Below are 25067 nucleotides of genomic sequence, written 5' to 3'. Positions count from 1 at the left end.
AAATACCTACTGCAGAGAAGAATAAGGTTCAAATATTTTAATTATTTTTGATTATTTACACCTATCAGTAATTTTAATACCAGCAGACTGACTTTTGTGGCTCAAAAACACCTCTACTAATTTGCCAACGCCAAAGCTCATTCATTCCTGTTTGCTTCCCATTGGCTATAAAGCTGCAACCACACAGGGTCACGCTTGCATGCTTGCACCACCTCGTCTGTCTACACTCCGGCCCTGCTCCGAGTCCGAGCTTAGTGTGACTCCATGGCCACGTTTTGTGCGCAGCCACCATTCACCGGTATTTGATCCATTCCGGCGATTTCTTCCCGCTCAAAGCCAATCTTGCTGCAGGGAGGAGCGAGCGGAGTGCAGCTGAGCGGAGCAGAGCATCATCACAGCCCGCATTCAAGAAACAGGCAAACACAGCACTTTCCCCCCCTTTTTTTAATGTCACTTTCCATCACGTTCTAGCCTACAAGTCTACAAGTCGTTAACACGAAGAAGCAGCTATATCCCATGTGGACACATATGGAAGCCGCTTGTCTCTGAGGAACTGGGAATCTCTGCCCAGTCAAGGGGAGACCCGCTCAATTGTTTCCTGCGCCAAGAACTGTAAAGACATGGTCATCACACGACATCTGGGGTAAGGACACCAGCTTTTCTGTCCCTCTTTCACAGCAGCCTCAGTGGCCACATTAGAGCTCACATTAGAGGAAACTATCGCGCTCCAGCAATGCCGTGTTGGATTAGGACGTAGAGCCTCTTCTTCCTCCATCCAGCCGCTCTCTCTCACACACACACGCAGACCTCAGCTCTCATCCTTTTGTATTTGCATCCTGAGTGAATCACCAGTCAGACATGACCACCTAGCCGCTGCTGACTGAGCTAACTGCTGCTAGTCGTTACCACACGGGGATGATGATGATGATGATGATGGTGGTGGTATTATCCACGGCTCCAGCACATCATCATCACCACATCGTGATGAAGCCCCCCCCCCCCCCAAAAAAAACAAAACAACAACACACACACACACACACACACACACACACACACACACACACACACACACACACATAATGAAGCATTAAAGTAGCAAGGCTGATGATGTAGACGTAATGCGTCACTGACATTTTTACCTTTTTCACTGAGCTCCATGCTTACTGCTCCAGTCCCATTTAGACTAACTCCATGACATGCTGGAGCATTACTTAACAACACGACCTCCCCCCTTCATAATCTCCTTTACCCCACTTATTGTGCTGCCAGTGATGAAACTAATTGAGAGTTAGCCAACTTCTGGTGCCAATGACAGGACGGCTCCACAATCTAGCCTCCTTTTTTACCCCCAACTGAAGGTCAGCCAGTGACTTTGCAGCTGTTTAAAATAGCCTCCAATCACATGAATTAAAGAGCAGCAGAGGAGACTGGGAGATCTCAGTGCATCTGTAGTTTTTGGCTGACATGCCTTCTTGAACAGGGGGTGATTATTGATTCTTTTATATACAGTACTGCTCGCCTCTTCCTGCTGAAGGTGCCCCCATACCATTTACATTATATCCTTGCAGAGCATATATGCCTTAATGACTGATAGAGGGATTGCGTTCTGGTTATTCCTTTCTTTGCCAAGCAATTAACGTAAAGTAAAACCGTAATTACACCGACTGACTCGTTAAATTAGTCGAGAAATGCAAGCAGAAAGTTGAGGGTGAGTTAAAGCAGTATTCAGACGGTCTGATGACTCATGCACGGCCATCCCTTGTGTTTGCTTTAATGAAGGGTTTTTGGTAATTACCAGCACGCCACTTGTTTATTCTCTCTTATTAACCTCATTTGCTTTGTTTTGTTTCCTAGAAATAGGGTGTTTGGTGTCAAATTGTAGGGATACTGTTGAACTGGGATTATGGAGGCGTTTAAGTCAAACATCTAAAGCTAAATGCTGCGTTATCTCAAAGGGACTTTATCTGAATCACAACATTATATACAGTAGTTCTTAAGACTATTGCACTGTGTGATACCCAGGTCTACCCAGGTGATGTAATATGCAGCGTTGAGAAACCGGCTCTGTCCAGTTGGGGCTGTTTTTTAAAAAACGTATTTGTAACAAATCAGACAAAACTACTTAGTTAGCTGCTCATTGCTTCCAGATGTCGCACGAGATCTACGTCCATCTAAATGCGCAGGTAAATGTTCAATATCGACCGCCATGCATTATTAGTCAGCTGTAAACTCAGACACCACTTGTCCTCAAAGACCCTGTAATGTAATGTAATATAAGAACACGAGTCTCCCTTTGTTGGCTCGCTTTGAATATGCAGCAGTGAGGGGGTGGAGGGTATCAGTGGACTTGTTTTGCTATAGCGTGCTGATCAATAATGCGATATTCTGTTCCTTGAATGTGGTGACAAAACAAACAAGCATGTCCTTCTACCCCTGTTAGGGCGCTGGTACCATCACACTTCATCGTATTACCTGTTTGTGACGAGCGGCGCCCTTAACGCCTGTGTGGCTTTGCGTTTAGTGTGTTGACAGCAGCCAACGTGAAGTTTAAAGTGACTTTGAAATGTGTTCCAGTTTTCACTGGTTTGTTTAGTTCTGGGTCTTCCTGTGGTTGACATATTGAGTGTCTTAGGCTCAAGTTTGCTTTCTTCATCCTTCTCAGATCTCACAGAGCAGGGCGCGAGATAGTGGGATTGCCTTCTCCCCCTCAAAAGCCCTGTAGTGCGCTTCTCGGCTTGACCTCTATCAGAATGGATGATAGCTGCTCCTTAATTTGTGGACCTCTTGTTGATCTCTGATGGAGACCTGTGGCTTTGTTCTCGCCACCCTGACTAGGAGAAAGACCCTGCAGGCTGTAGGAATGTGCATGTTACTCAAGGAAACTGTTGTTATTATTGCTGGTGCTGTAAGTTTGCGGTTTCCTGAAACGAGTCAGTTAGTCACTCTTTTTGTTGTGTTTCGTTCCCTTAAGGTAAGAGAGATTATAGAAGAACAATTCAACATAACCTTTGTTATCCTGTGTGCTGTGACTGCATCAGCAGATTTCTTGCACCAGGCCTCAAACATTAAAAGAATGAAAAAACTGAACTCAGTGCTTAAATGTCACTTTGTACTGCCCGAACCTCAGAATTACACTTTTAATATTCCACCAGGGAAATTTTTGGTGTATGTAATATTCAGTTATACTATAAAAAAGACAAGATACTTGGTTTTTACATCTTTACTGAGCTGCCGTATCTGTCAACTGCCCGAGCAGTGACTACAAATCCTGCAGCCTATCTGCTGATAGTCATGCCACCGTGAAATCCCCCGATCTTGCCTGATCCGTTTAGTACTTGGACATGGAGACTGTCTGTGAAAACCAAGTACCAGAAGTCTTGGGATTGGTGTGGCTCAGGCAGTAAAGCAGGTCCTCCAACAGTCAAAGATCGTTGATTTGATCCCCGGCTGTAAGAGTGTCCTGAACCCAAAACTGACACCTCAATATTTACAGCATTGTCAGCAAGGGTAATGACCACTCTGTAAGTTGTATATATGTTATAAATACACTGGTATTGTAGCCTGTATTGGCAAATTAAACCCTTGCTTGCTTTATGCCAAATAATTAATTTAGCTTGTTTGTTCAGCTTGTCGTAAGTGTCCCCAGAGGGTAATGAGCACCTGTTGATGGCGCTGATCTTAGGTTAAATTATTTTTTCCGCATAGAATTTGTTTCAAAGTTTTCATCATTGCCTTTGACTGTGAAATCCCCTCTCCTGAAACTCAGTTTCCTTCCTGGAGCATGAAATGAGATGGAGAAAAGTTTTATGTGACTGAGCATAGAGTGCATTTTGGAGTAAACAAGAGAGATGGGAAAAGGCAAGTTTTGGGGGTTTCTTCTTTTTTTTTCTAGATAAGTGTGTAATAAGTGTGTAATACATCAGCACAGAGGAACAGACGACAAGGTACAAAAATGCATCTTTAATTACTGTTGCCCAGCTACCATGCAGTGCAGGTTTACTTAAATAAAACAATATATATTGGCACTGGTGCATACATATATCTGTATTCATAACAAACAGTATCATGCAGTTGCTTTAAGGCACTACTCTACCCATTTTCCTAATCAACTGTTGGTTTAACCAAAGGCTAAACCTGCAATAAATAAACAACTGTTTAAGGTTTTTAATATGTATTCTCCATTATTAGTAACCATCTTACTTATCATATTAAGAGTTTTTGTGTCTTTATCTTTAATGTGTGTATTTATTATTGTAGATTGTAGCTGATAATGATTTTTCTATAGGTTTTAAAGGTCAAACTACGGATGGACATTACACACCACCTTGGGTATAAATGCTGTGGTCTGTGGCATGGTTCATGTGCCATACATTTGTCTATAAACATAAACTAGAAGTAAATAAAAATTACGGATCTGTTCATAGCACATCTTCATGTCATCGGTAGAAGAACTATCGCTCTGATGTTTCACAGGATCATTCAGCGGCAAAATGTCCTTCCATTTTTTAAGGTTCGGTGACGTTTCTCAACTTGAGGCATTCAGAAAATGTCGACAGAAAGACCCTCCCAGCTGCTTACAACTGCCTCTTTTGTTCCTTTACATGTCTGAAAGACAACTGAAGGATCCTCTTTGTCTCCTAGGATCGGAAATCTTAGAAACCACAGTCCATTATCTGACTTTCAGACTTTCAAACCATACTATCACAAGGGGAGGTTAAGGAGGAAATTGAGTGCACATATTCTTTTGTAATTATAAAAAAAAACAAAAACAAGGAGCCTTTTCCCTTTGGCATATAGTGTGCAGTGTTTGAGTGAAGTACATAGAACAGTATAGTTTTTATTGCGGTCTCACTCAGCTCACTTCTATTCAGTTTTATTGCTTTAAATGGGAAACGCTGAAGCACAGCGGAAGCAGATGCTCATCCATCATCCATCATTACACAGAATATAAGCCATCAGGGCCGTAAAAACAATAAATGAAAACAAGGAAGATGAAACCAATAAATAGGAAGGAGTTTATATAAGATTACATTGGCTTCTTCTTGGAGCATCTTTGTAGTTTATCTACATAAATACACCAAACAGAACTGCACATTTATAAAGATGCTATAGTGTTTGGTTTGACTTTGCAGAGATCTTGACCAGGTGCTTCAGAGGTGTTCGTCCTGTCTGCTTAGAGCTGCACCATAATCACAGTGACTGGATTTAGAACAATAAGCTCATGACTCATCGGACGTTCCTCAGCACGATGACTGGCTTTGTGTGGCGCAACGCTGCCGTCCGTCTAAGTCAAACAGACATTTATGATGCTGGCACCTGCATTTTCTTGTGAACTGAAAGCTTCGGTTAAAGCCCCAAACCTGCTTGTTGTGTCTCTGAGCAACGGGCTTACCAAGAATGATCCGATTCAGTACGTAAATGCCGACTCTTCTTTTGTTTGTTTTTGTTTGGCTTTAATAAACAGAACATTGAATTCATGTAGTCAGTGTTGAAACTATATCTTCTGCTGAAGTGAAACAAATGAAATGAAAGCTCGGTTGCATGCTTTCACTTGACTTTTGCTTCAAGGTCAGCAATTGTTACTGCAAATGCTAACAAACTAGAGCCTGCATGCTCGCAGACTAGCAACAATATAAAACTGTTAAACTTACACTCAATGTGCTCATCACTTTTGCTTTCTAATTAGGTCAAGGGGATTAGATCTGTTAAATAGATGTAAGTGGAATACGCTATCTGGATGGATTTAGTGCCGTGTACTGTAGCTTAGAGCCTTGGCTGGCTTAAGAGAGTGCAGGATGATGACGTTGTTAAAGGATCTGAATTATAGATTACAGTGTGTGAGTATGCTGCATGCTTGCTTGTGATCGTGCAGAGCTCCTCTGTAGAGTCTGCATTTCCTTGGCTCAAGGGAGAGCCTAGCAGAAACATCCGGCAGTTAAAAACCACAGGTTGCTCCAGAGTTGAATACAGTATCTATGAGCACCATGCTGACTGTGCCGTGACACTGTGTCACTGGCTGTGGCAGGAATTGATAACCCTGCATTTACACACAGTTTTCAGAGGAGTCTTTGTTATTGGTAAAGTTTTTTTTGTATAACCAGTTTTGTTTATTTGGTTTTCATTTCATTATTAATGAGAGATATTTTAGTTTTGTAGATTTTAATAATACATTTTTTAAGGTTTCACTCTAATGCTGTGTGTTTAAGATTATCCTACAATATAAATGTTTTAGTCTCGCCTGATTTACTAGATATGAGCATCATCTGTCTATTTTGATTATTTAATAAGGTCTTCAGCATTTAATAGGTTGATCTAGCTAAATTAGATAATAAATAAACAGGCCACATTACCGCTGTTTGCTTTGCGTAAATTTGGCAACCTCTCGAGGTCCAAAAGCCACATCGTCAACACTGAGGCGCTTGATAAAAAGAGATATTTGCCCTTGTAAAAGTCCAATAACATCGTCGGTGTCAAGTGTCTCAGTTTCTCAGCTGAACAGTGTTTGTTTTCTACTGTCTTACGATCGATGTATGTTTTAACAGTGGGACCTCCAGAGAGCTCAGACAATTACAGAGCAGCACTGCAGGCAGTATTATGGGTGTCAGCGTGGCGCAACACAGTGCCATGACTAATGATGAAAATGAGTACACCCTGCTGCTACCTGAACATAAGGTTAACCAGACATTTTGAATCCAATATAAATCTTTCTCCGCCTTCACTGTCTGATGTTTTAAAGGTTACCTCACTGGACAGTGTTCTCTTGCTTGTTTGTGTGTTTATGAGGGTTTATACAGTTTTAACTGGTTTGTAACAATGCAGATAGAGCAGATGTTTTCCTGTATTGATTTGATGTCCTCTTCTAAATTCAATCATTATGATATTTGTAATTAGATGTTTAAGGATTTATGTCACAGTCTTATGGGATGATCTCAGTCTTGTGGAGGGGAGGCAGTGGTTGTAGTTGACAGTTAAAAGTGGTAGTTGCCACAATTCCTAAATTTAAACAGAGTTCAGTCTAAGGAAGTACAAATATATAGTTTGTCCCTATAGGTTAGAATAACGATCCACCAGTTGTGAAATTCTGACCAACATACCAATATTTTCTTTTTTTCATACTGTTTTAGTTCCTGTTTGGTCTCCATAGTAACAAAAAAAAAATACTCGTTACAAAAATACAAAAATAAATGACCTTTTTGAACATTTAGCCCATAGGTGTCAAACTCTGTCAAATTTGGCCTACTTACATTTGGCCCGCGAAGCCATACCAAATTACTATTGGAGCAGGCCTACTGGTATTATACAGCTAATATATATATTGTTTAGTATTAAGCTTTGCTTGTTCCATATTCAGTTTTTCAGCAAAACGTGTTTGAGTCCATAAGAAAAGATTCATTCTTATATCTGGAGGAATAAATATATTTCAATAAATATTAACGTTAGCCCGCGACTTTGTTCCAGTTTTGAATTTTGGCCCACTGTGTATTTGAGTTTGACACCCCTGATTTAGCCCATCCGATAGCAATGTGACAAAAAGATAAATAAACAGATAAATACATTTAGGTCCATAATTTATTGGGCAAATATACAATTGTTCTAGTTTCGGCTCTGTACACCAGCACAGCAGATTTTAAAACAACAGCTGTTGTTTGCTTAAGTCCAGACGTTCAGCTTTCATTTAGGGAGTTTTACAAAATTTTTGTCATTAACTGTTTAGGAATTCCAGCCATTTCTAAACACAATTCCCCATTTTTGGTGGTTAATAAATAATTGGACAGTTTGTTTCCAGATGAGGAGACAAAAATGCTCATCAGTCAGTTTTGTTATTTGATGACAAATAAAGCAGACATATTTGTCACGGTTCTGCGTCAGTGACCCAGTGTTTTGTGTATTGTTATTGTAATTTGTGATTTCTTGTGTTTAATATAAGTTTTGTCCAGTGCCTCTGAGTTAAGTCTGTGGATTTCCTGTTTTACTTTGAAGGTCTGTCTCGTGTTGGTGTATTCTGTTTTGCTCACCTGGTCTTATTTTGCCCAATTGGTTCCAGCTGTTCCTCATTCTCCCGTCCTGCTTGTGTATTTATAGTGTGTGTCCTTCAGTCCTCGTTGTCCTGCCATTCCTGCCTGTGTGTTCCGTTCACGTGTCTTTTCAGTTTTGTATTTTACCAACAATAAAGCTGAGGTTCTTTTTGAGTTTATTTTTGCCTCCATGAGTCCAGCTCTTGGGTCCTTTTCCTGCCTGCCTGCGCACAGACCATGACAGAATTTTGGTCAATGTCTGTTGTGTTTAAATGTTAGAAGTTCTGTATAAATAAACTGACTTGTAACTTTTCATTGTAGTTTCAAATATAAGGTCCGAAGGGGTATCAGTGGACATGAGGGATGTCATCATATCCAGAAGCAAACTAAATATACTAATCAGAGAGACAGCAAAAACTTTAGGAGTGGCCAAATCAACAATCAGGTGCATTTGCAAAAAGAATGAATGAACTGACGAGCTCAGCAACACCGACAGGTCTGAAAGAGCACAGAAACTAAAGTGCATGATAACAGAATTATTTCCATGGTTATTACAAATAACTTAACAACATCCAACTCAAGTTGTACTAGAATGATGGAAAGAGGAGAGAAAGCATTCCACATGATCTGTTATGGTGGAGGTAATATTATTGCACAGGCATGTATGGCTTCCAGTAGAACCGTGCCACCAATGTTTATTCATGATGTGACTGCTGATTGAAAGGGCTGAATGAATCTCTTCTCAGATTCAGTATAATGAACCAAAAAATAATGACCAGTGGCTGAAGCAAAGGTCCTGACAAAGCATGTCAAGGGAGTAAACACAGCATTTGGTGATATCTGTGGGTTATGGATTTCAGGCAGTCATTGACTGCAGAGGATTTTAATCCCATATTTAAAAGAATTCTGAATTGCTTCATTTTGAGCCCCTGAAATCCACTGTGGAGGTGTACAGAGGGAAAACCAGAGTAATTGATGTCTTTGTCCAGCAAGTTATAAATGTAACTGTATTGGCGAGTGACATCAGTAAATGACATCACATTTGCTGCTATGCCAACATCAGTTAGCGCTGACTATTTATATATTAGACCATTATTGTGGCCAGTCCCTAGTTAAAATTGAAACAGTCAGTTTATATATCTTTGGATTTGTGACAATTGATTATCTCATTAATTAACATGAAGTAGGAATGTCATTAGTTGCAGTCCTCATATATAAGTTGAGTTTGGCTTTCAGATGATACAGTGAATAATAAAGGAGTAATCCTGAGTGGCGCTGGTCTCATAGCCAACATAATGAAAGGCTTATTCAGTAATGCACTTGTAATGAGAAGAATCTCATGCTTCAAAGAAGAGCTCCGGGTGTCTCAACTGAATATCACTGAGTGAAATTTACATACTGAAAATGATGGAGGATATTTTTCGAAAGCCTCAGAGAAGCCAAGATGCTAATTTTAGTCACAGGCCGTGTGATTTACTGCCTGCTATAAGCAACCGAGGTGTGGTGCAATGAGGAAGCTGAAGTGCATGTGCTAGTGTAACTTCCTCACTCTTGTGTTTCAGATGAACAGCAAGCAGTGATCACGAGGAAGTGTCAGAGGATGCCCCAGATCTGCGGGGCCTAGTGCAGAGGGAGGTCCACAGAGCCGCACGGTGCCCACAATGTCTCACCACCAACACTATCAACAGCGAGGCCCCCACAGCCGCACCATGAGCTCTGAGGAGAGGAGCTCTACGCCGGTGAACAAGATCTCGACGCCAGTCCACAAGAGCACCTCCTCCTCTTCCTCCTCCCAGCGCGACAGCCGGCAGGTAATTTTCAGGCCACGGGCAGAAGAATCCATCTACAAATAGATTCCAGGGATGGCAGGACTTTGAATGAATGCAGCTTTAGCGGAGGTGGAAAAGGCAGGAGGCAACATTAGTTTGGAGTGCTGCAGTCTTCTATCAGTGTGACTGTTTATGCAAGAAAGAAGAGCTATGAGGGAATGATGAATCATGAAATATTCATTCAGCAGTTTTAGCTTTTGTAGCAAGAACAATCAAAGCTATTATAATGCACTGACATAATTAATATCAACTGCCATCATACAGAGAAGTTAGGCATGTCATGTTAAACTGTTCGTGACTTGAAGATGTGCAGAAACAGGATGTTTTTGCTTTGTTTTGTTTCCCTTTTTTTCATTTAAAATAAAGCCAAGTGTATAAACTCGCATTGCAACGAGATCAGCAGGGGAGGCTCCATGTAAACATGAAACCTCCATAAATACAAGTGCTGACAGATGGCTGGGTAGATGAAGAATTTTTAGTCAAGTTAATCTTAACCTCTGTCAACAACAGCATGTGAAATATGTAGCATCCTAGCATATCAGAAACCAACGAAGGAGTGTTAGGGCCACATTAAGAAAAATATATATTGTTGATTGTTTTGAGAAAAAAGTCGAAATGTGGAGATTACAGTTGTTTCAAGACAAACTGCCAAGCTTCCTCTAACCTCTGAGTTACTGAAATCGTACTTCTGAATCAGTTTAAGTAACAAGATAGGAAATTATTTCTCTTATAGAACGTAAACATATTGTGGTGATAAGTATAAGGACGTTGAATAGATGGTGCAGAAAGTTGCATTTGGTCACACGAGGATGTTTGTTGTATCACAAGACGGCTGATCATTTGTTTCACTAACATCATCTTAACAATGCATTTTGTAGCGGGTGTAGCAAACGTCGCAGTCTGTCTTGAAACAACAGCGATAAGCTCCACATTTTGACTTCTTTCTTGAAATACATTTTTGACTTTAATCTCAAAATTTAGACTTTCTCAAAAGGATCAATAATGTGGCCCTAATACTCTGTCGTAGAAACCCCTTCAGTGGTCTTACAGCCAAACGCTTCATATAATTAATCAGGTTTTGTAACCCACTTGAAGAAAATCAGCGATCTTGGCTTGAGTAGCTAAATGCTATAGGCTGAATCCCTGTCTGTGTACAGTTTAAAGATCAGCGCTTATGTTTAACTGATTAATTAACCAAAGATGACTTAAAGCTTGGGGAAAACTCTTCTTTGGTAGTGATTATAATTTATTAAGATCCAAAAGTTGGCTGATTTTCAGTGTTCGTTACGCGGACTGGTGAGCGGTCGATCGGCCACATGTATGTCTGATTATGATTATGTTTCATACATGTGGAACACGAGCACAGTAGCATAGGCAAATACACACAGTTGCAGCCGTACGCTAACATGCCATTAGCATGGAAGTTCTTCGCTGTGAGTGAAGACTTAAAGTTCGGCAATATGAACGGGAGGGGGACCATTACAGAAACACTGCTAACAACAAACCTTCTCAGACACTTAAATCACCTTGAGTCTGTTGAACATTTTAAAGAAGCTAACAGGAAAAGGGAAACATTACCAGAGCTCAGAGCCAGCAGCAAACTGGGAGCCTCGGTATGAGCAAAGGATCAATGGAGCTACGAGGAAAATTATCGAGGGAAAACAAGAGGGGGGGTGATGTTGTCGATTCGTTTTGTTTTATAAATCCATTGCACATGCTTTTGTTTGGCGCAGTAAAATATGACAGATAAAGGGTTGGGTGTACAGCAGCACATTTTCACTTAATTATTTGTACCTTTATTTTCAGTTGTTTCTATGAGAGACGATTCTGTAACTTACTGCAGTTTGGAGGAAATGTTGTTGTCAATGAAGTCAATTATTTCTGGTAAAAACAAACAAACAAAAAAATTGCAGTCAGCATCAGCGGGTCACACATAGAAAACAACTGGAAACTGGGATCAGCCAAGAAAATCTCTACCTTTGATCTGATGATTAAGTTTAATTTCCTTGTTAGTAAATAGTAACCATGCAGAGACATACAGTAGGGTAAAGCATTAGAAAACAAATCATTAGGTGACTTTGCTAGACTTCTTTTAAGGATGTAAGAGGACCCTAATCAAGCGAGCAAAGCGCCCCTCACAGCATTACGGACCCAATGAATCCCCTCTCTGTAGTTGTCAAGGGCTCAGGTTCATTTGTCACTCATATCAGTAAAAAAAAAAAAAAAAAGGACTCTAATTTCACAGCTCACATGAGAGCTGCTTAAAATGAACCCCTGTCGTAAGCCACCTGAAGCCCATAACCCACCTTACCTCGTTGAGCTGCTGTGTCACTGTGGCTGTGCAGAAACAGGACACCGAAACTGGAATCTCTGACTACACAGCTTTTCCGTCGGCACTGCGTGATGAATATTTCATGAGGGACAGGCGGAGGCTTGGTGCTCCAGTGAACATGTGGCACACTCTGGTGAGCTGTGTGGAGCTTTGTGTCTTCAGGAGATGGCTCTCGGAAGAGAAAACGGAGCTGGTTTGAGAAATGGGGCCTGTTAGAAAAGCACAGTCGAAGGCGTGCTGCTTGATGAAGCAGACACTCAACCCTTACAAACTCTCTGTTCACTGTTTCTTTAATGTTACCTACTCGCTTTTGAAAAAAGGTGAAAGGAGAAATATTTTATTAACAAATTTTTTGATTGTTGTAGCTGTCACGGTTAAGCATTTTGCTTTTTGCTTGCGCCTGCCTGAAAATAATTTTTACTTAAAAAGATTCACGTTCAAATTTGACATCCCTGAAACTGGCATATAAGCCATACCAAGTCCTGTAAAAAGCTAGGTACAACCTTAGTACTTCCACAGAGAGTCAGAGGTTAAGAAGCAGCCAGGTGCTGCTGATCACATGCACTTGATTAACTGATCATTAGCCAGTTTGAGCACCTGCAAAACACCTTAAAAAGTTTTTGTCAGTTTGTTGGTCAGGGGCATTCTTCCCAGGAGTAGACGTCCAAGCAAATTCAACCCAATTCAACCTTGCAAAGCTCAAATAAACTGCAAAAAACCCAAGCGCTACATTTCAGACTCTACAGGTCTTAGTTAGCATGCTAAATGTTAACGTTCATGAAAGTACAATTAGAAAAAGAATAAACAAATATGGCTTGTTGTTAGAAGAAAGCACCTTCTTTCTGAAAAGAACATGGCAGCAGAACATAGGTTTGCAAAGTTGCATCTGAACTACAAGACTTCTGAAACAATGTCATTTGCACAGATGAGACAAAAGTGGAGATATTTGGGCATAATGCACAGCAGTACACTTGGCTAAAACACACTATATCAGCTGAAACACCTTATATATATCAACTGTCAAGCACAATGGAGGAAAAGTAGTGGTTTGTGCTGGTTTTGCAGCCCCAGGATCTGTGCAGCTTGCACTCATTGATTCAACCTTAAACTCCTATATATGCCAAGGTTTTGTACAGTCAAATGTAAGCTAATTTATCTGACAGCTAAAGCATAGCTTTAATTGGGTGGTGCAACAGAACACTGATCCTAAGCACAGCAGCAATCTATAGCAGAATGGCTGAAAACAAAGAGGTGACCTTAAGAGAGCTGTGCAAAAACAAATACCTACAAACCTAAATGAACTACAGTAATGTTGTAAAGAAGCGTGAAATGAAATTCTGATAAAGTCACTCAGAAAATAATTACTTAATAGCAGCATTGTGAAGACCCAGTGCAGACTTTCTATAGTTTAAATATGAGATTTATAAATGCCATAGGTTGTACATGACACAAGACTTTGTAAATCACAGTTAAACACAAAAGTGTCTTCACAGGCTCCACAGGGTAAGGCCCAGTTCCATCCTTCCACTCTTGGACAAGAGTAACTCTCTGTGACTGCCGAAGGCAATCCTAAGTGAGGATAAAAATATTGCAGCAGGCTTCGGGATGCTCTTATCATCTCTGATGAGAAATGGCAGATTTTATAATCATCATCTGTTCCTTTTTTACTACTGTCAGATGTATATTGAGATCATTTCACAAAAATGAGCCCACTTTGTTTCCCTTTAATTCATAAGTTTACAAGCACGTCGTCATTCTTTTCTTCTATTACAACTGATAACAGCTAACTAGTGATGAACGTTATTCATTTAGCGCTTCTCAAAAAAAAAAAAAAGTGCCTACAGGAAAATTCACACAGACTAAATCAGCAAAATAAATTTAAAATTAGGCCACAAAGAAGAGGGAAATCTTTCCCACGGCATTTTTGTGGTTTGTGTTGCGCTGTGCCAGATATTAAAAAATCTGCCTATATTCTCCAAGTATCATGGAGGAAGGAAAAGGGGGCAGTTTTCTGGCTTGCAGCGGCGCAGGAGTCGCTTCTGATTTTTCCCATGCTCTCTCTGCAGGTGGACTTCATCTAGTTTTCTGAGCACTGCAGGTACTTCTTTCATAAGGTCCTTTGAGTGGCTATTCTGGCTTTCACTCAAATCACCCAGCCCCCCTGATGTGTGGATGATTGTGTGATGATCACATCTTAAACAGATTATTAACTGATTTAACTGCGAGGTTGTTTCCAACATCAAAACACGTCTGTGCTGATGTTATGTAAAGTTATACCGGCGCTTTCATTGCATTCGTGATAGCAGTATTAGTGTTTTCTGTGCAGGCAGTTTGCTTTGAGAAGAGTCAGTACAGCACATCTTCCCTTGGACCGCAGATCTTAAGACCTTAGCTAGCTTGGCCGGGCCTCAGCGTTTGTGGATAAATGAGAGTGGGGGCACTTTGTTTGGGGAAAGCCTTAATGGGATCCTGCCCCCATTTTCAAATCAATACATGTCACTTCTCTCACTGCTGACGAATCCTGTTCACTCTGGAAGCCCTCATGAGAGCAATTAGAAGCAGCACCTGCAGCAAGCGCGAGCTGGCACCGACTCACGCACACAAAAATACACGCGATTCTGTGTAGATGAAGATAAATGAACAACTCAACGTGTTGCTGCAACTATCAGTTAATCCTCTTGTTGCCTGTCATTTCCTGTTCGATAAGACATTTTAACTTAGAGATAATCTGGGTGGAAATCACACTACTGTATGTGTTTGAAAAATATTTAGGAAAGGTCCCTTTGATGGAAGCTGGCTGAGATTTATGAGAGCGGGGAAATCAGTGATGAGATCAGTTGTGTTTTTATGGTAATGGCCAGAAATCACAATCTGCTCCCTCGTCTGAAGATGTCTCTCTTTTCAAAGTGGTTTTCAGTCACCAGGTGTTTTTGTTGTGTGAGATCATTGTGACAAATCCACTTCAGAAAAGAGAACTGAAATTAAGACACTGAAGTGGTTTACCTTAGATCAGGGGTGCCCAATCCCGGTCCTCGAGAGCTACCGTCCTGCAGCTTTTAGATGCATCCTTGTTCCCACACACCCAAATCAAATGAATGGCTTGTTATCAGGCCTTTGCCAAACACGATGGCATGCTGAAGAGGTAATCAAACCATTTGATTCAGCTGTGTTGGAGTAGGGATGCATCTAAAAGCTGCAGGATAGTAGCTCTCGAGGACTGGGATTGGGCAGCCCTGCCTTAGATTAACACTGAGTCATGGCCGCTTCCACTCAATATGTCAAGTTTTTGCATATTTTTCTCCAGGATATTAACCCCACTGATCCCTTTTATAGTCTGTTATTTGGGCAGAAAACTAGCTGATGCCATTATATATTTAGTTTTTACCTGGTTATTATGTTTAGCTTTTATTTATCCACGCAAAGACCTCTTTTTAAAAAAAGTGTTTCAGCTTGGCACACTACAATTTTTAATATTTATCTAAATTCATGTGACATAGCAGACATCCACTGACTACTGGATTATTTGCTTAAAGGCTGATGGGAGTTTCTCAACGCAAAGAATTGGGGTATTTTTCTGTGGACAAGCCTGTCACCTGATCTCAGCCCATTAGAGCTTTTCATGCTTTTCTAGTTATTAAATACAAAACTTAAGGCAGAAAGATGCACAAACAAGCAGCAACAAGCAAGCAAGCAACTTGGCTGCAGTGAAAAACAAAGGAAACATAATTCGGTGGTCTCGAGAGAGCTGGGAGTCATTTTAAGATTGGGATTTTCATCCAAATGTTAAAGACAATCATTATTTTTAAAAGGATGGTAGGTTGTTACTTGCTTCTGAGACTCTGAACATGGCAGACATAACTTTATAGTCTTGTCACAAAGGATCCCATGGCTGTAGAAAGCTACAGTGGATAGTCCTTCATGTTTTGATTAGGCAAATATTGACGCCGGATGCCCTGCCGGATGCAACCCCTAAGAGATTTGTTTTTCCTCCCGGGACTGAACCACTTGTTAGGTAAATGTGTAAACCACAATACTATGAAGCCACAAAAAGGAGCCCTTGCATATAATGCACTGTATTAAATCCCTGTGAGAAATAGATCAAAGCAATGGTACACTTTGATGGTTAAAAACAAAGCATAGGCGCTTAAGTCAAGTTGGCTAAATGACTGAGGCTTAAACATAAATGTAACGAAATAAGTACAAGAATGAAATAGAAATATTTCTTGTGTCAAACAAGAAAAGAAAATCTCTAGTCCAAATGGTTGGCGTTGGATTTACTTTGTCAAATACCTGTGAAGCATAAGCTTTAAAAGTTCAGTAAATAAACCGTATGGAGTTCCAGTACTCATCCTCGGTTATGTCCGTACGTGCATGTGTTTTACAGAAGCAGCTGCAGTATTTCACCTGCAGGCTAACAGGGGACACATGCAGACTTTAAGGCTGTAACTGAATCTGCGGTGGTGTTTACACAGTGCATGACACCGCGCTTCTCTCAGGGTGTTAACGTCCCATCCATGTAGCAGTCTGCTCGCCTACTCCACCGTTTACTGCTCAGACGAACGCTGCGGTGAAATCCATCCTCGCGACAGGTCTTCTGTGGTTTTTAGCTGCTAAAATATAATCTTTCAGCGCAGCTTTGGTAGCTGAGTTTATAACGTAAAGATTACAGTTTCAGTACCTTACTATACAGGAAAAGATGTATTTTAAATTAATTTTTGTGGATTCAGTATTCTTTAACACTTCTCTACCTTCACCTGCTATCTCTTACCTCACCTACCTACCTCCACTCATGTAGCTTAAGACGACCCCACCTTTAACCCCCTAAATTATTCCCCTTTAATTCTATTTTAATTTTATTATATCTTATTTCATAGTTGTTTTATTTTGGTGAGCCTGGTCTTCCAGCGCTGTAGCCCATCTGCCTTGGGGTATTGCTTTCAGAGATGCTCTTCTGCATATTTTGGTTGTGACGAGTTGTTATGTGAGGTGCTGTTGCCTTTCCTATCAGCTCTAAGCAGTCTGGCAATTCTCCTCTGACTTCTGACATTAACAAGGCATTTTCAGCCAGAGAAGTGCCGCTCAATGGGTATTTTCTGTTTTTCGGGCCATTCTCTATAAATCCTAGAGAAGGTTTTTTGGAAAAATCTCAAGAGCTCAGCAACTAAATCACCTTTTTTCTGATGCTCAGTTTGAACTTCAGCAGGTCATCTTGACTATGTCTACATGCCAAAATGCATGGACTTTCTGCCATGTGATTGGATAATTAGATATTTGTGTTGAGTAGTTGAACAGGTGTTTGTAGAAGTGGCCAGTGTAGACTGATTTTCTGTTGAACTAACCAGTTAATCCACTTATTGTTGCAGCTGTACTATTACAAAGGTCTTGAAAATGTTTTTGTAAGATCACATGACTGCTTCTCCCTGAGCCTGGTTCTGCTGGATGTTTCTTCCTGTCAAAAGGGGGGTTTTCCTTCCCACTGTCGCCAAGTGCTTTGACATTGGCGGGTATCTAATTGTTGGGGTTTTCTCTGTATTGCTGTAAGGGGTTTACCTTACAATATAAAGCGCTAGGGCTGTGTGATATGACCAAAATCTCATATTCTCATCTGTAAACTCTCTGCATACTCTTTCACGTGATTCAGTTTATTTTGAAAAGTCTCAACAGGATCTTGAGCTTTATTGTGAAAGTGTTATGTGAAAAACAAACAAGCGGACAGCGGAGCCACGCGACGCTACGGTTTTACCGGCACTGTTGCTAACGACAACACCTATAAACAGGCGCTTGTCTGTCTGTAGTGTTGTTATATTAAATATAAGAGAAAGAGAGAACTTTAAGAAATTAATATAGCACTACAGTGGCCATCAAAACGATGAAAAAATGTTGCTGTAAACTTTATTTTACTACACCACAAAACAAACGTTAGCTTATATCGTCATCCGATCTGTATCGTTATATCGAACAGCCCTATAAAGCGCCTTGAGGAGACTGTTGTTGTGAACCTGAAATCTCATGAATCTCATAACCGACTTGTTAACGTAAAACTACTTAACAGCAATCTTGAGATACGATTTATTAATTAATGGACGAGACGAAAAGACCAAATGCCAGTTTTCTGGCCTTTATTTTTTTATTTTATGTTATTATCGCTTCTTTTTTGTTAGAACTTTCTGTTTTATTGTCATCACATTTTAATACGACTTGAATACACTTGCGTTGCGTCTGGTCTGTGTAGTACAGCAACTTAAAAACGGTGACAGGCTCTAAATGTACAGCAGCGTCAAATCAAGAGGCAGAGAGAGGCAGACGTGCAAGAGAAAGTGGCCATCTGAAGTGGGCTGTTATTGTGGCCGCTGATATTTATAGTGCTGATTTAGTGTAAGGCGTCCCCAAGGAGTGTTTGTCCTTTCTCCTGCTCAGAGAGACCTTAACTGTAATAGTTTGATTCATTGCAGTATTAAAAGGTCTGCTTTGCTACACTGCTGAGTGTCACTGCAGGTGGTGGATCCCAGAAAACTTGGCCTATGAAACTGACACAACTAGGCTGTTAGATTGACTTAGGTGATGATCAGGATTGTAGAAGTTTCTTTCGACTACTCAACATAGTTTTTTTTTTTAAATATATTGGTATCTCATGATTTTATTACACTGATATAGACTCGAGTATCAAGGGAGATATGAAAAGCTATTCAGATGTTTTGGATCAAGGAGCAAACTCTTCTAAATCCGGACATAGAAAAGCAGACAGCCTCTCGCTGATTCTGCCACAAGATCCTTCATTAAATGGGTACACTCACCAAGAGCTCATTCAGCTTTAAATTATTCTGCAGGAAGATCAATACATGTAAGCAGAGTACAGGAAATCACTTTGGGTTAATTCAGCTCTATTCTCCGGGTGAAATTACAAAAGCAATTTCTCTCACTGTAGCAGTACTGTCCATATAAGCCTGGATGAGAATATATATATAAAAAAAGTACATTTTGAGTTTTATTTATTTATTTATTCATTTTGTCAGGGTTAGGGGTGATTCATAATTTTACTGCATTTCTTTTTGTCTACATGAAGTCCAAACTTTATTACCCCCCTAAATAACATTTATTTATATAAAATAATAATTCCCCACTCACCCTGCAGGTGCTCTTTGTTTGTCCTTCAAGCTTAGGTCCTCCATCAGAGGCCTGTGAGCTCCAGGCTGATGCGCAGTATCTTTGCTGTTCCTGTCTCTGGGACATGCAGCTGGATGGTGTAATGGCAACACTGCTCTCTTTGGAACAATAGGTTGAGAGTTCAAATCCAGCGAGGGTCTCACAGACAAGGCTCCCTCATAATACCCCCAAGCCTGCCTTGCATTCAGGACACACTGATGAGAGGTGGGCTGCTAGGACAATGACGTCGAATAACTGACAAAAAAATGTGTATATAAATGTCACTAGTAGTGTAATAAAGATTGGATCGGCAAATGTTAATCGTCCCTACTGCTGATGACAGAAAAATAACTTTACTTCTATGTCTATCTGTTATATAGCAGTATCTAAATTACCATTGATATATATTTTTAGAAGATTTTTTAGGTTTTGATTTACACAGCATGGTAGTCTGTTCTACTTTGGCAAAGTCAAATCATCTCTATGACACTGAGTTTAACAGGACTACATTTTGATCTTCTTCAGCAGCTGTGGCTACCAGTACTCAAGCTTTTTCTTAATTGCCAAAAGCAAACATACAGACCTGTCCAGTGGAAAGGCATACTATGGAATGGCACCTGGCTCAGAGTGATGTGTATTCCATCATCAGAGGGTGACTGCGAGGCTCTGTATGAACACCCATGACCTTAAAACTTTAATTAATTCAGTATGTCTCCCAGCCTTGGAGTCTGTGGCTTTTAACATATGGTTGTTAGGAATTTATTTATTTATATCCCTGATAGTTTGGGTTCTTTGTAAAGAAAACAGATGTATTGCAGCATTTGCAGCTCTATCCATCTATCTGTCCATCTATCCTGCTTATCCTTATCAGGGTCGCGGGGGTGGGGGGGGCTGGAGCCTATCCCAGCTGTCATAGGACAAGAGGCGGGGTACAGCCCGGACAGGGCGCAGGCTTTATTTTGCATGCTACTGATTTGAAGCTGCCTCAGATAAAACCTAGTAAGTTTGTGTGTAGCATTTTTACCATCATCACGCAGCTCAGATGATCTATTTTCTCGTAGTGTAATAGGTACAGTGCTACCTCTTAAGATATGACTCCTTTGCGCAGCGAGGTACATTTTGCTAACAAAGTTGAGCTTTTCCTCTACCCCAATTTCACAGGGCCACTCGGGCGAGCAGCTGCCCTCAGTGGAGCAACATGACCTCATTACCAGACAGATCTGTTCACCTGGTCATTAGATTAAACAAGCTGTTGCCTCCTTGTGTTAAATGTCCCGCAAACCAAGGTCAGGTGTTGTCATGCACAAGGTTGCAGCATCACATCATGCAGCGTGAAGCCACCGGCTATTAGTTAAGTTGCCAGAGATGCTTGTGAATTTTAAAGTGGGGTTTGCCTTAAAGGCTCTGCTGCTACTGATTTAAGTATGAAATGAAAACTCTGACCTACTTCACTGATCGTTACAATGAATGTGTTCCACATTATTATTTATTTATTTAGATGGATGTCAGATGGTTGCCTGGCAACCTTAGCAAGCAACCTCACATACATTACCTTCATTCAGCCAATGCCATGTTTACTTAAGGCAGAAGGCTTCTCAACCTAAGTATCAAACATGCTCCAACTTTTAGAGTTGTTTGATTTTTAGGCCATAATCAAGGTCTAACAGGACCATAAACTGAAAATGAGCACCAATATGTTGTCATTTCACTTTCATCTTTATCTAATAGTCAATTTCAATTACATTTTTTTATTCAATTTTATTCATATAGTGGCAGATTCCACCAACAGTTTCCTTTAAGGCACCTTAAATTGTAAGGTAAGCGCTTTGGCAACATTAGGAAGGAAAATCTCCCTTTTAACAGGAAGAAACTTCTGACAGAACCCATTTCAGGGAGGGCCGGCCAGCCGCCTTGACCGGTTGGGGGTGAGGGGAGGAAGAAAGGACAAAGACACAAACTTTAAACATTAGAGCATTACCGGAAAAACACCCTTTAACCAGGCGTTAACCATCACACGGCTCATTATCAAATCATTCCCCACACACATTGCCAAAATCATTTTCAGTGGCTATGTTGTATCATTTATTTAGCGATATGCTTTATTGTTAAATAAACACATTCTCTGTTCATTTCGTATCATTAAACAGGTCACCGGCAACCTGACTAAGGTTGGGTTAGAATTAACATTTGCTTTAGTAGAAAGAGAGAGACTATACCTGAAGATATTACCCTTCTAGTGAACTCTCATACAGTGTAGCATTCCAGTTTTACTCTTAAAAGCTTTTCCATTTGATTAAAAGGAGATGGATGCTGAGCAAAATCTGACTCCAACAACAAGCCCAGACTGCTCACTGGTGGCCTGATGGATGTTAAGAGGGTTAAACTGTGTATTTCACCCCAAAGTTTGACTGACAGATTACTACTTGGGGGTTAAAGAGCACAATAAAACACTACCAAGATGAACTGATTGTGGTTTGGCAGCTCTGCTAAGTGGAAACAAAAACAATTATAGGATAAAGTAGGGGAATGCCCGTTTAAATAACTTATAAGAATATCAAAAGTTTCTAAACAAAATAACTTCCAAAATGGGTTATGTGAGGTAGTAGACATGTTTGTCACTCTGTTGTGCATTTTTCTGCCTTTAAAACCTGTATGACAGGAGGATGTCTTACCTGTCCCTGCCTGACCCTGCTGTCCCTCTACTCCAGAGGCATCACTTTGATTTACTGACCCACTAGGAGCAGGAAGAGCACAGTCAGGAGAAGGCTAATGGAGTGGAAATGCTGAGAGAGCAGGAGGAATTTCAATGGGGCAGTTTTTCTTTAAATGTGTGGCACGGGGGGGGGGAATAGAGAAATGTTGCATATATTCCTGCTGCTTTCACCATGAAAACAATCACACGACAGCTGCATCTTATCTTTGTATTATACAGAGAGCGCGTCCGGATTTTCCTTCTTATTCTGGAGGAATAAGTGGATTAATTCTGACACAGCTGCATATTTTCATTTCTTTTCTAGGAGGCAGACAGCTGGGAGATAATCGAGGGGCTGAAAATTGGTCAGAGCAACGTCCAGAGGCCTGATAAACACGAGGGGTTTATGTTGAAGAAGCGGAAATGGCCCTTGAAAGGCTGGCACAAGGTAAGATTCATGGGTAAAGTGAGACACAAAAGCTATTGATGTGGGACAAACATTTTCACATACAGCCTCTATCTGGTTGTTAACAGGTTTCCTGTTCAATAAAGTGTCATTATTTGAAAAAAATTCCCTTTTTCATAAACCCTCCTTTATCTTCTCTTCCTTCAGAATGAATCCACAAAATATTTGCATGAACTATTAGAGAGTTGATTAAACAAGGATAAAAAATAGACTTTGCATTTGCATAGAATCTGCAACGTTAACAGATCCAGCAGGATTTGTATTCAGTTTATGCCCCTCCTGTCATTTATTTTTGTGCTTGTTTCCTCTACAGCGTTTTTTTGTTCTGGACAATGGTATCCTGAAGTACTCCAAGTCCCCCATTGATGTAAGTAACCCTGACTGTAACCTACGGGCAGAAGCGGGGCAGACTGGGCTGACATCAGTTTTGCTTGGCAATGAATCAGCAGAAATATCAGCGACATGGGTCACAATGTTCACTGTGTTTCAGCAAGCTGGGTCACTCTGCAGAAAAGCAAAAACTTCTTTGGCAAACTTTCCATCACTGGAAGGAAACCAGTGAGTCCTGCACATTCTGGAGTTATTGGCATCAGTGGTACATGAGCCCTTCTAGTTAAAAGTGTTTAAATACTGCTAACTAGACAGTACAGACCCATTCGCTGACTTCTTAAATGATCATTACATTCTCAACAAAGGGTCAGTGTCTTTGCTAGTTTCCCACTTTTCTTGATTAAAGCAACTAAAAGGGTAGTGTGTATAGATCTCTGTTAGCTAAACAGTGATCAATGCTCATTTTAAACATGGCCAAAGTTACAAATAATGAAGTCATTGCACTAAATGTGCAGATAATCTCTGTGAGCCAAATGCTCAGCCAAATGATTCAGACAGTTTTATTTAAAACCAACATTATAGCTGGCTTTGAGCACAGAAGCCCCGCCCACCTGCTGTTCAAACCTTCTGTTTGCTTGAGGAGCCCAATTAGAAGAAATTGATTGGTTTGTCTCAGAAAGTAGATGAGTAGATGATCTGAGCAGCAGCACCAAGGCCATATGACATGGAGCTGGAAATGAGTATAGTAGGTCCACTGTAAGAAGAGCACTGGTAACCTGCTAATCTGAAAATAAAATGTTAAATATATTCAAAGCTTCCTGCAGTCGAAGACTTTTCTTCAAGTCACTCAGCCAAACAAGAATCAAATCAGTCTTCTCTGGCTGGTATTGTTAATTGATTATTGTTACATTGTGATATTTTTACAGTAAAAAAATAGTATGAATTACAAATATGTGGAGATATATATACATACATAACTCTGTCATTGTCTTTAGATCCAAAAAGGGAAACTTCATGGCAGCATCGACGTCGGCCTCTCAGTTATGTCTATCAAGAAGAGGGCCCGTCGCATCGACCTGGACACTGAAGAGCATATCTATCACTTGAAGGTAACACTGATGATAATAATCCATCACTGATACAAGCAGTCAGGTGGTGACAGAGGTCGAGGCTTATTCTTCTCCTCGTCTTTAGGTCAAATCTCAAGACATATTTGATGCCTGGGTGTCAAAGTTGCGTCATCACCGGCTTTATCGGCAGAACGAGATTGTGCGGTCTCCCCGGGATGCCACCATGAGAACATTTCCTCCTTCGGCGGCCATGGATTCCCCCCAGCCCACGCCAGCTGTGGTAAATGAAGTCAAGGTGAGCTCTCTTCTTCCTTATGGCACTATTTGTGCTCTTTCTTTGGTCTAAAATTGGCCAGAATTTCTGATTAAAATAACTTTTGAGTAATTATCTGTGTATGTAGACTCATTTACGTTGTGATGCTTGACATAAGCAGACATTTTAGTCTTGCTTAGTGCTTTCTTGTTTGGTCAAACACCAATAATGCTAAAGGCAAAATAGCTTAAAGCTCTTAAATCCTCTTAAAAGCTCAATTTCTTTGACTAATTCTTGTCTGGGACTGTCTGAGAGGTAGCCAGTGCAGTTAACAGTTTTCAAGAAAGGATCCATCGCACAAGCCCCTGTAAAGCAGTATATTGTAGTTTTTACACAGCAAACAGGATGTAAAGTGAATGAATGAACTTCAGGTGATCCTTAACTCTGAACAAGGCTCCTGGTCTCTCTTCTAGTTTATTTTCTAGTTCTCACATATAATATGAAAGTAGTATTGAAAGCAAATAAATAAGAAATGCCTGACTGATGCTCTATACAAAGAAATCAGAACATTTTTCTACCTCAGAAAAAAAAGACATTTTGTTCTCCCTCTCAGAGTCTGCAATTACTTATTCAAGAAGAGCATCACGGTTAGTGAGAGATCTCCTAGTTTTGTCTTTATTGGAAACTGGGATAACGCACCAAAAACATCATCTGTGAGAGAGAGGAAGTAAAGTTCGCGGAACATTCACAGTAATGACAGACATAATGCTCACACATGACTGTTGTCGTCAACCACACCTGACAAGTCAGCAGTTTTATTTATGGATGCCATTGTTGTACGAAGTTGGACCTGAAAACTTGCTTCGCCTCACCCAGACGTTTCCCCTGAATAATAGCTAAATAATATCTGCTTAATGTAGTAAAGTTGATGAGACAG

General features: G+C 40.5%; 1 protein-coding gene across 2 annotated transcripts in view; it reads left to right on the top strand.

The window, feature by feature from the left end:
• The first annotated feature begins 341 nt into the window (after positions 1 to 341).
• Positions 342 to 25067, top strand: part of osbpl6 (oxysterol binding protein-like 6) — a 44902-nt gene continuing 20176 nt past the window's right edge. For both annotated transcript variants that reach the window (XM_085433944.1, XM_085433943.1), the window contains exons 1-6: positions 342 to 643; positions 9578 to 9826; positions 22337 to 22459; positions 22791 to 22844; positions 23803 to 23916; positions 24002 to 24172. In XM_085433944.1, the coding sequence (XP_085290070.1) occupies positions 9677 to 9826; positions 22337 to 22459; positions 22791 to 22844; positions 23803 to 23916; positions 24002 to 24172 (612 nt within the window). In that variant the 5' untranslated portion in view covers positions 342 to 643; positions 9578 to 9676. The remainder of the gene's footprint in view (positions 644 to 9577; positions 9827 to 22336; positions 22460 to 22790; positions 22845 to 23802; positions 23917 to 24001; positions 24173 to 25067) is intronic.

This window comes from Copadichromis virginalis, linkage group LG16, assembly GCF_057382275.1.
Source record: "Copadichromis virginalis isolate Kocher_CV1m ecotype Utaka linkage group LG16, C_Virginalis_male_GT1.1, whole genome shotgun sequence".
Taxonomy (NCBI): Eukaryota; Metazoa; Chordata; class Actinopteri; order Cichliformes; family Cichlidae; genus Copadichromis; species Copadichromis virginalis.
Note: the sequence above shows the minus strand (reverse complement) of the source record. Positions and strands in the feature narration are given on the sequence as shown.